Source organism: Dipodomys merriami, unplaced genomic scaffold (genome assembly GCF_024711535.1).
Source record: "Dipodomys merriami isolate MVZ:Mamm:240054 unplaced genomic scaffold, mDipMer1.0.p SCAF_35, whole genome shotgun sequence".
NCBI lineage: Eukaryota > Metazoa > Chordata > Mammalia > Rodentia > Heteromyidae > Dipodomys > Dipodomys merriami.
Window position 1 is genome coordinate 12,938,504 of NW_027205048.1, and position 10,511 is coordinate 12,949,014.

Genomic DNA, 10,511 nt, shown 5'->3' on the forward strand with positions numbered 1-10,511 from the left:
ACCAACAATATAAACTTTATGTGGAAAAGGCTAATGACCTAGAAGAGCTAAGACAGTTTCAAAAAAAGTTGGAGGACTGACACTGGGAACTCAAGACTTAACTGTAAAGCTACAGTAATCAAGACTGGGATTGAGGAAAGAGCAGCAGATCGATGAATAAATGAGCCCAAAATTAAGCCTATATGAATGTAATCAACTGATCTTTGGCAAAGGAGCAAAGACCATAAAACAAAAAAAAAATCAACAACTAAACACCCACATACAGAAACAAAACTTAGACCAGGCAAAGTGGCTGACAGTTTTAATTTCGGGTACTCTGAAGGCAGAGATTGGAAGGGTCAGACTTAAAGGCCGGCTTTGAGTTAGTAAGACCCATCTCGGGTAATAAGCTGGGGGTAGTGATATCAGCTATTTGGAAGGCTAAGGTAAAAATACACGGTTTGAATCCACCATGGAGAAAATATGAGCTCTTACCTAGAAAGTAACGCAACTACTAGGTATATGGTTCGAGCGGTAGAGAATCTCCCAGCAGGTGAAGCGCCGGGAGTCCAAACCTTGGTATTTAAAAAGATACCAGCAAGGGTGTGGTGCAGACCCCTGAACGCCCAGCTCTCTCATGAGGCCGGGGCAGGAGGATCTCGCGTCCAGCGCCATCCTGCGCTGTAGACCCTTTCAACACGCGAAAGCCAAACAAAGCCAGTCAAGAGCACCCAGTCTGGACCCGCAGTTTTGCTGTTCCTCCTCTATGCCGCCAGAGGGCGCAGCAGTACGTCAGGTCCGCGCATGCGCGCGCGCCCGGCTGCGTTCCGGCGACCCTGCCGCCGCGTTATGACGGCCGCGGAGGCCCGGGGAACGGACCGCGAGGGGCCGTGCACGCCGGGGCTCTGCGTCCTCTGCGGCCTGCCGGCGGCGGGAAAATCGACTTTCGCGCGGGCGCTGGCCCGCCGGCTGCGGCAGGAGCGGGGCTGGGCTGTGGGCGTCCTCTCCTACGACGACGTCCTGCCCGAGGCGCCCCCGGACGGGGCGGGCGCGCGGCCGCCGGTCAGCACCGGGCGGGGCGGGGCGGGGCGGGGCCGGCTGGGGGCGCGGGACCGCCGGGCTGGGCAGTGCCTGGAGATGCAGGCCAGACCGCGGAGGACGGACGGGAGGACGGGGAGCTGGCTCCCGGGAAGGCTCGGTGCACCGCCGTGGAGTGGTGCGTTTGTGGGTGCGCTGCACAGTCTGCGCGGGCGGGGGGGGGTCGTTTTTTATTTGAAACCAGGTCTATGTTTCCCAGGTTCGACTTCAACTCCTGGTTTAGGCCGGGCGCCGGTGGCTCACGCCTGTAATCCTAGCTACTCAGGAGGCTGAGATCTGAGGATCAAGGTTCAAAGCCAGCCCGGGCAGGAAAGTCCGTGAGACTCATCTCCAATAAACCACTCGAAAACCGGAAGTGGCACTGTGGCTCAAGAGGTGGAGCGCTCGCCTTGAGCTGAAGAGCGCAGGGACAGCGCCCAGGCCCAGAGTTCAAGCCCAAAAATAAAGATCGGCTGAGCCTTTCTGGCAGCTGAGGTTACAGGTGTCTTAGGGCAGTTAAGCTGAGTTCGGTGGAGGCAAAGCTGGAAATCCCCCTCCTAGTCAGATAAACGCCAGTTAATCTCTTGGCAAATTCCTCCTCAAGCAGTAAAAAGATCGCAAAAAAAATTCTGCCATAGCCAATTTATTGGTCAATGCCTGAGTGTGGATGAATTCATGCATATGCAAATCAAATATGGTGAGACTCTGAGTGTACATGCACCGATGCAGTGTTTAGCGTGTGGAAAAATTCTGGACCTTTTCGTTCTTGGTTAACTGTGAGGTAGATACATCAGGGTGGCACAGGATTTACTTGAATGGTATTTTTACCAGTCTGGAGAAAGCTGAAAGTTGTCACTTGCTATATTTTGTATTTCTCCCTCGCTTTTTTTTTTTTATTAACATATGCTTTTCACTCTTCCTCTAGAGGCATGGGGATCCGTTGGCTACCATAATTAGAAAATCTCACCTTTTATGGAGGGATACCTGTTTGCTTTTTAGGATGTGCAGGTGATGTTTTGTATGTAGTGTGATCTTAGTAAGGCTTGGACAGGCAGGAGAGACATCTGTCTCCTGTCCTTGTATTTTCCTTCTACTATTCTTTGCAGCCCATAACCAATGTAAGATTGCTTGTGTTCTCAAGCCACTTATTTTCTTCCCCACAGTTGGCTTCCTTTATCCTTCCCAATCCTGCCTTGACCCAGGGAACTTTCATTGACTTACCTTGCTGTGTACTGCCTTTTGGCAATTCAGGTTCAAACCAGCACCATTTTATCTTAGCTTAGCTGTTTTAATTCAGCAAGATATTGACCTTGGCTCCCCTTTTTCTTACACAGCAGTTAGTTCTCTTTATTCCCCCAGTTATTCATTCATGTAATAAGACATTTTGCTGGAGGGTAGGTATACAGTGAACTGGTGACCTCAGGGAGATAAGAGAGCACACAGGCCTCAAAACCTTAGTCCTGCTAGAGTGGAGACAGACTATGTATAGAGTGGGGTGTCTTGATAGGAAAGGGAGGGGCTGAATTCTCTTCTGCACGTTGAGTCAGGAAGGTTCCACATAGCACTGGAGCTTTGGATAAAAATTTTCCAGGCAGAAGGCAAAGGATATATGAAGACAAGAAGCCAGGACAAACAAGGTGTCTATGGATAACGGCATAGAGGGCAGGGTGCAAGTGAACTCAGAAAAAACCACCCTTACTAGACATAGTCTAATGTAAGATCCTATTCTTCCATTTTTTGTAGCCATCTCAATGGAAGACACTTCGACAGGAACTGTTGAAGTATCTGGAATGCTTCTTGGTGGTTGTCACTAATGGGGGTCAAATGTCTGCCCCAGCTAACATTGCTGAAGCCATGTGGGAAGATTTCATAACCTGCTTAAAGGATCAAGATTTGGTAATTCCAGTAGTATCTGATGCCCAGTCTTGCTACGTCTTGGCAAAAACTGTCATTTCCAGACCTTTGCTTTTGGTTTTAGATGACAACTTTTATTATCAAAGTATGAGATATGAAGTCTACCAACTGGCTCGAAAATGTAATTGAAATATTTTCTTCCTTATGCATGGTTAGATTTATTTGTGTTTTAAAAATTATTATTGTCAGCCGGGTGCCGGTGGCTAATCCTAGCTACTTAGGAGGCTGAGATCTGAGGATTCCGGCTCAAAGCCCGCCCGAGCAGAAAAGTCCATGAAACTCTTATCTTCAATAAACCACCAGAAAACCAGAAGTGGCGCTGTGCCTCACGTGGTTGGGCACTAGCCTTGAGCTGAAGAGCTGAGGGACAGTGCCCAGGCCCAGAGTTCAAGCCCCATGACCAACAGAAGAAAAAAAAAATTACTGTCATGCCAGGTGTCTGGCTCATGCCTGGAATCTTAGCTACTCAGAAGGCTGAAATCTGAGGAGGGTGGTTCGAAGCAAGTTCAAGAGCAGGAAACACTGTGATGCTTTTATCACCAATTAACTTCCCCCCCCCCAAAAAAAAAAAAAAATTCCAGAAGAGGAGCTGTGACTCAAGTGATGGAACACTATCTTTGAGCAAAAAAGCTCAGGGACAGTGCCCTGGCTGGGAGTACAAGTCCCAGGACTGGCACACACACATACACACAATCACTATTGTCTTTAGAGAGAGTTTGTTGGATTTAGGAAGTCTATGGATTTAATATTAAAGGTTAGATATTCAATATTACAAGTGGAATTTGTCCTGCTGCAAAAGGGATAATTTATCTTATCTGATATACATGTATGTATATATGTATGTATCTGTTTCACATTTGGTCATTTTAAACTGTTTTCAGATTCATTAGGCTTTTGCCAGCTCTATTTAGATTGTCCTTTGGAGACCTGTTTGCAGAGAAATTGCCAGAGACCGAGGGCAGTGCCTAACGAGACCATCCACCTGATGGGAAAAAAGATAGAAAAACCTAACCCTGGGAAAAATGCTTGGGAACACAACAGCTTCACAATTCAGAGTCCAGCATGTTCTATGGAGGCCAGGTATCCTACTCAAAGCACCCTACCAACTCAAACCATTCTTCCCTGGTGATTGTGTGTGTTGGGCATACTGACTAAATGTTCAACCATGGTGGCTTAGCTGATCCACACCCAGACCCCATAGTGTTGTGTAGAAGAGCAAACTGAATTCCAAAAGATCACTTTGTCCAGAGTCAATGAACCTGTAACCGCTGGGTTCTGAACCCACGTTTGTTTGTACAGTAACTATCAAGAATGTAACTTCTCCATAAGGTCCCAGGCAAATAATAAATAGAATACATCTTTGATACTCTTGCTAAGGTACAACAGTCTAAATAGAGTACCTGGTGGTTTCTTTTTTTTTTTTTTTGGTCGGTCGTGGGGCCTGAACTCTGGACCTGGGCGCTGTCCCTCAGCTCTTCAGCTCAAGACTAGCGCTCTACCACTTGAGCCACAGTGCCACTTCCCGCCTTTTCTGCTTATGTGGTGCTGAGGAATCGAACCCAGGGCCTCATGCATGCAAGGCAAGCACTTTACCATTGAGCCACCTTCCCAGCCCCCCTGGTGGTTTTCTTACAGAAAGAAATCTGTGGGCTGCAGTTATAGCTCAGTGGTAGGGCACTTGCTGAGCCTGTGTAAGGCCTTGGGTTCAAGATCTAGCCTAGCAAAAATAACGTTCCTAAGAATTGATGCTGGATCATGATTTGCTTTAGAACTGTAGTAGTAACTTTGCTAAGAGACATATGTGAGATTCACGGGTTCTGGGGTCTGATGCTCCATTCACCACAGTTGTACAGCAACACATTTCTAGAAGAAATTTCATTAATGATGGAAATGTCCATTTGCCTCATCAGTATGGTAGCACCAAGCTACATGTGACCCTTTAGCACTTAAATGTATCTCATGTAGGACTGGGAAGGTGGCTTAATGGTAGAGTGCTTGCCTAGCATGCATGAAGCCCTGAGTTCGATCTTCAGTACCACGTACCTAAAAAAAGCCAGAAGTCGCGCTGTGGCTCAAGTGGTAGAGTGCTAGTCTCGAGGAAAAGAAGCTCAGGGACAGTGCCCAGGCCCTGAATTCAAGTCCCAGGAGTGGCAAAAAAAAAAAAAAAAAAAAAAAATTGCTTGAGGTTGGGAAAGTGGCTCAGTGGTAGAGTTCTTGCCTTGCATGCATGAGGCACTGGATTTGATTCTTCAGCACCACATAGCCAAAAGTGGCACTGTGGCTCAAGTGGTAGAGCACTAGTCTTTCGCTAAAGGCCCCATGACACACACACATTTCTAATGCAAATGAATACAGGAATGTAGGTTAGAAATTATATGGTCTTGGATAGACAGTTCTCAAAGTATGTTGTCCACATTTTCCCAGTTTTTAAAAGTTGATTTTTAAAAGGTCATTCCTCAAAATTTTTAGTTGTCAGGTCACTTTTTTTAAATATAAAATTTTATAAAATTAACATACCCCAAACAAAAATTGTGTATAAGTGACTATAAAGTTCATCAAAATAAGTTGTTACGGTTGCCATTTTGTGGTAATATCTTGACAAACTTCATATGAGCATATAATGAGTTGGTTGCTACACTTTTGTGGGATAGTTCAGGCTGTGTCCTTTGGAGTGAATGGTGGGTTAGGTTTCTGGATGTCCTGCGAGAATGGCATCAGTTATCTCACTGCTGTGACCCGAGTGAGATGCAAAGCATGTTTCTGTCATGCCGTAATCTGCAGTGTGGTTCTGGGTCTTAAAAACCTGTCGTCTATGCTTATACCCAAATAGTCATGAGGTAACTGAAGGGGTGGAGGTTGAAAAGCGATCTTTTCCAGGCTTCTCTGAAGTACTAATAGCAGCAGGAGCCACCGAGCACACACACACACTCAGTTAAGAGGTGTGTTTTAGAACACCTGCTATATATACCTCATCCAAACTTCACAACTCCTTAAGGGGAGAAACCACTAAGGCCCAGGGAAGGGAAGTGATAGCCCAGGTAGAAGGCCAAGGGGCCTGATGGGGTCTCACTCCAAAACCTGGGCTCTTCCCATTGACAGAGAAGACTATGTACTGAGCTCGGCCTTCAAACTGTTAAGTTCTACTCCCTGTGCTCTGAATAAAATCCAACTCCTGACCATGACTTCCATGTCTTGATAACTCCTACTAGTTCTTCAGTATCACATCCTGCCGTTCTCCTGCCCCCTTGCTACTAACAAACCAACTGCTTTCTCTCTTCCATGAGCATAAGGAACTTGTTCTTGGCTTTGTGCCTGCTGTTTCCTCTGTCCTCCTTACATCCTTCAGCTGACTGCCTGGCCATCTAAGGGATGTCAGCTGGGTTCTCCAGTCACTCATAAGAATGAGTGCTTGGTTTACTGTCACTCATCCTTACCATACATAAAATTGGTTTTTGCTCAATTCATTTACCTGTCTTTCACCATTACATTATCCATTTGGAAGTGTAAGGATCATGTAATATTTCCCAGATTAGCGCAGTTTAACATAGGTAGTTGTACAGTATTTTTCATATAAAATGGTCAGTAGTTATTAAATGAATGGATTTTACCTCTGACCAGTGAAGAACATTGCTAATCCTTATCCAGAAGATAAGCAGAAACCAGACTTTCTGGAATGCTTCAGAAACATTGCATCTTTCTTTGGGTATTAAGATAGGACTTTTATGGACTACAGTCCAGAATTTAATAGGGAAGGTAGTAACTTCAAAGCTTAATAATGTATAAAATGAGTATTTTGTAAAGGGGTGGGGACTAGTGTGGCTGCATTTACAAATGAAAGGCATTTTGTTTACGGATCTTGTGTTACACCAAGATCCTTTAGTATTAATACAAGTTTTTCAAAAACACGTTTGATATAAGAACTTACTGTATTTTATCCCACTTTCTCCATAGCCTTGAGGTGACTGATGTATTGCTTACTGCTTTGGAAAATCCAGTAAAACACATTGAAGACAATGTGGAACAAAAGGTCAGTCTTCCAGTCAGACTCGGAGCCAATGAGAAGGAACAACTTGGATGGGCTTTTGAACGTTTAGTGAGTAGATTGAACGGTTAGTACTAGTGAGTAAAAATGCTTCATCACTGGCTTGGCATCTCACTAGCCTTTAGCTTCTGGTCTCCACCTGCAGCGGGTGCTGGCAGCCTGTGCTTGTGCTGGTGACCACAACCTCCAGTTGAATGATTAGGAACACTGGCAACTGTTGTTACCTTGGGAGCATGCAGTATACTAAGATGGAAACATTTACACTACAGAAATAAGCCAATGCTCCACATAGGTTTGGACAAGTTTTTCTTTCCTGAAAAGCCAGTTATTAGATATTCTCCAGGATACTGCCAGGGACCACAGTTCATTACCAGATGTAACTTTTATTATCCCTCCAATGAGTCTGCTACATTCTTTTTGTTGTTGGTGGTAGTGGTGGAGCTTGAACTCTGGCCCTGGGCGATGTCTGTCAGCTCTTTACCTCAAGGCGAGTGCTCTACCACTTGAACCACAGCGCCACTTCCAGTTTTCTGGTGGTTTACTGGAGATAAGAGTCTCAGACTTTCCTGCAGGGGCTGACTCTGAACTGGGATCCTCAGATCTCAGCCTCCTGAGTAGCTAGGATTATAGGCGTGAGCCACCGATGCCTGGCTGAGTCCCCTATATTCTAATTTCTTGTATGAAACTGTTCCAATAACAAAAGTTTATATCCCACAGGAAACAGACAGAATAATTTGTTCTGCTAACATTCTTCATAAAGTGGATCAGGCACTCCGAAGAACTGTCTCTCAGACCATGAAGGAAGCAAAAGGTATGTTGAATTGTTAGGCACTATTTAGTTACTGTGATGACTCTCCTTCACACTCAGGTAGTTTATCAGCTCCCAAAGCTTTTGTCATGTTTCCAAATTTACAGTTCTGTTACATGTAGCTCCAATTCAAATTCTGCCCCTAGAATGAGGGTGTTCATCCATTTATCCTCCCAATTAGTTTACCAACTGGCTACTTTTTATTAGGCCTTTTCTAAATGCTGGGAAATCAATAGGAAGCAGAACATTTTACCAAAAAAAAGAAGACAAGAAAGTAATTATATGAATATGAGTGCTCTGAAGCAGTAGGGTAAGGCTTGTAGAGTGGTAATGGTAACAGGAAGGCTTCTCAGAGATATTTAAACAGATGTGAAGGAAGGACAGAACAAGCACATATCCCAAAGCCCACTCCAGACAACAGACACATGATGAGCAAAAATACCAGAGGAAAAGGTGTTTGAAATATTCTGGAACAGAAGAGAGCGTCTAGATACATGATCAGCATAGAGTTTGCACAAGGTTAATGTATTATAAATCTGAATTTTACAGATAAAATGTGTGGCAGTTAATAATTGTATAAAAAGAACTTGAATGTTAAATTTTGATTTGTGAATCAAACAATACCTAACATTTATTTACTTTTATATGCTAAGTACTTTATGGTTTATGATCTTTTCAATCTTGTAAGGTGGACATACTTTACAAATAGTGTCTTATATATACAAAATCTGTTTATAGCAGCATTATTACTAATAACCAAAAAGTCACTAGACATGTCCATCCATACACTAAAATATTATTCAGTAAAGTAAAATTTATACAGGATACAATGTGGAGAAGCTTAGAAATAGCCAGGTGCCAGTGGTTCAGGAGGTTGAGACCTGAGGATCAAGGTTCAAAGCCAGCCTGGGCAGAAAAGTTCATGAGACTCTTATCTCCAGTGAACCACCAGAAAACTGGAAGTGGAGCTATAGCTCAAAATGGTAGAGCACTAGCCTTGAGCACAAGTGCTCAGCAACAGCACCCAGGCCGAGTTTAAACTCCATGATCAAAAAAAAAAAAAGACATGTACACACACACACAAACACACACACACACACACACACACACACACACACACGAGTTTAAGCTCCATGATAAAAAAAAAAGACATGTACACACACACACACACACACACACACACACACACACACACACACACACACACACACACACTCTCACTAAACACCAGATAGTATATGACTCCAGTCATGTGAAATGACCAGACACACACACATACACACACTCTCTCTCTCTCTCTCTCTCTCTCTCTCTCTCTCTCTCACTCACTCACTAAACACCAGATAGTATATGACTCCAGTCATGTGAAATGACCAGAGCAGGGAAATCCTGAGATAAAGTGGGTTAGAGAGGGCTGGGAAGGTGGCTCAGTGGTAGAGTACTTGCCTTGCATGCATGAGGCCCTGGGTTCGATTCCTCAGCACCACATAAGCAAAAAGAAAAAAGCTGGAAGTGGCGCTGTGGCTCAAGTGGTAGAGCACTCGCCTTGAGCTGAAGAGCTGAGGGACAGCGCCCAGGCCCAGAGTTCAGGCCCCACGACTGGACCCAAAAAAAAAAAAAAAAAGTGGGTTAGAGATTGCTTACAGGTTATAGGAAAAGATAAGATGGTAGTTAAAGGGTGACAGCCAAAGGGATTTGGGGTTATAAAAATATTCTAAATTGACTGGGAATGGTTCCATGTGAGTATTCTAACTTCCACTGTATTGAAGTTTAAGTTGATAAATTTATGGCAAATATATCTCAAACTAACAAAATCTCAGATTCTCAGTACCACCACATTGGTTTCTGTACTGAACAGAGCAGATGGAACATTTCATCATTGTAGAAATGTTCAACTGAAACTCTTCAAGGTATTACAAGTTCCAAAACCAAAATGTCATTTCTTATTTCTGCTTTTATCCCTATGGAGGTTATCCTTTTGAATTGGCTATCTTTGCTCTTGTTAACCAAAAATAATCCTTCTCATTTGTCTTTTTCTGCTCATATATTTCACAGTAAGTTATTTACATTCTCTGAATTGTTTCACACGACTTTTCTGGATCACATCAATGTGACCTTTTGTCTGTAAATTATTATAATGAAACCATGATGATTCATACCTGGTTTATCTCATGTAAACAAATTAACTTCTTTGACAGTCCAGATTTAATAATTTGAGACTTATGTTTCTATTTTAGATGAGCAAATACTTCCTAACAACTTGAAGCTTTTAGCAGAAGAACTCAACAAGCTCAAAGCAGGATTTTTGGAAGACCTAAGACAAGGAAACAAAAAACACCTGTGCTTCCCACAAACCACTGACATATCAGATGTCATTTCTTCTTTTTGTAATGAGAAAGACAATATCATGCAAAAGTATTTTTCAAAGCAACATTAAAATTTCTGAATTTCCAGTAAAATATCTGATTTGGCTTAAGTGTTTGCAAAAAAAAAAAAAATTTAGAAAGTTTTACCTTACCAGATATTTTCTAAAACAATGTGAATTTCCAGAGACTTTGAAATAAAAAAAAGTCTCAAGACCCATCTGTCAGTGTGGAAATGAGTTGAGTGAGCTGTGCAATGTGGTGAGGTGGCTCAGCCTTGGAGGCAGCCTTCCTTGCTACTGTGCTAGACCCGGGGCATGGAAGCAGG

At 43.6% G+C, this 10,511-nt stretch overlaps 1 protein-coding gene across 2 annotated transcripts; it reads left to right on the plus strand.

Moving 5' to 3' along the window:
- Positions 1–819: 819 nt before the first annotated feature.
- Pstk (phosphoseryl-tRNA kinase) lies at positions 820–10,279 on the plus strand. 2 transcript variants are annotated; one of them, XM_069988235.1, is made up of 6 exons: positions 820–1,041; positions 2,800–3,091; positions 3,852–4,050; positions 6,922–7,063; positions 7,730–7,823; positions 10,058–10,279. In XM_069988235.1, the coding sequence occupies exons 1-6, from the start codon at positions 829–831 to the stop codon at positions 10,255–10,257; spliced, it is 1,140 nt and encodes a 379-aa protein (XP_069844336.1). In that variant the 5' UTR covers positions 820–828; the 3' UTR covers positions 10,258–10,279. The 2 variants fall into 2 exon arrangements, with proteins under 2 accessions (XP_069844336.1, XP_069844337.1); XM_069988236.1 differs by having other exon boundaries at positions 6,922–6,997.
- Positions 10,280–10,511: the final 232 nt, after the last annotated feature.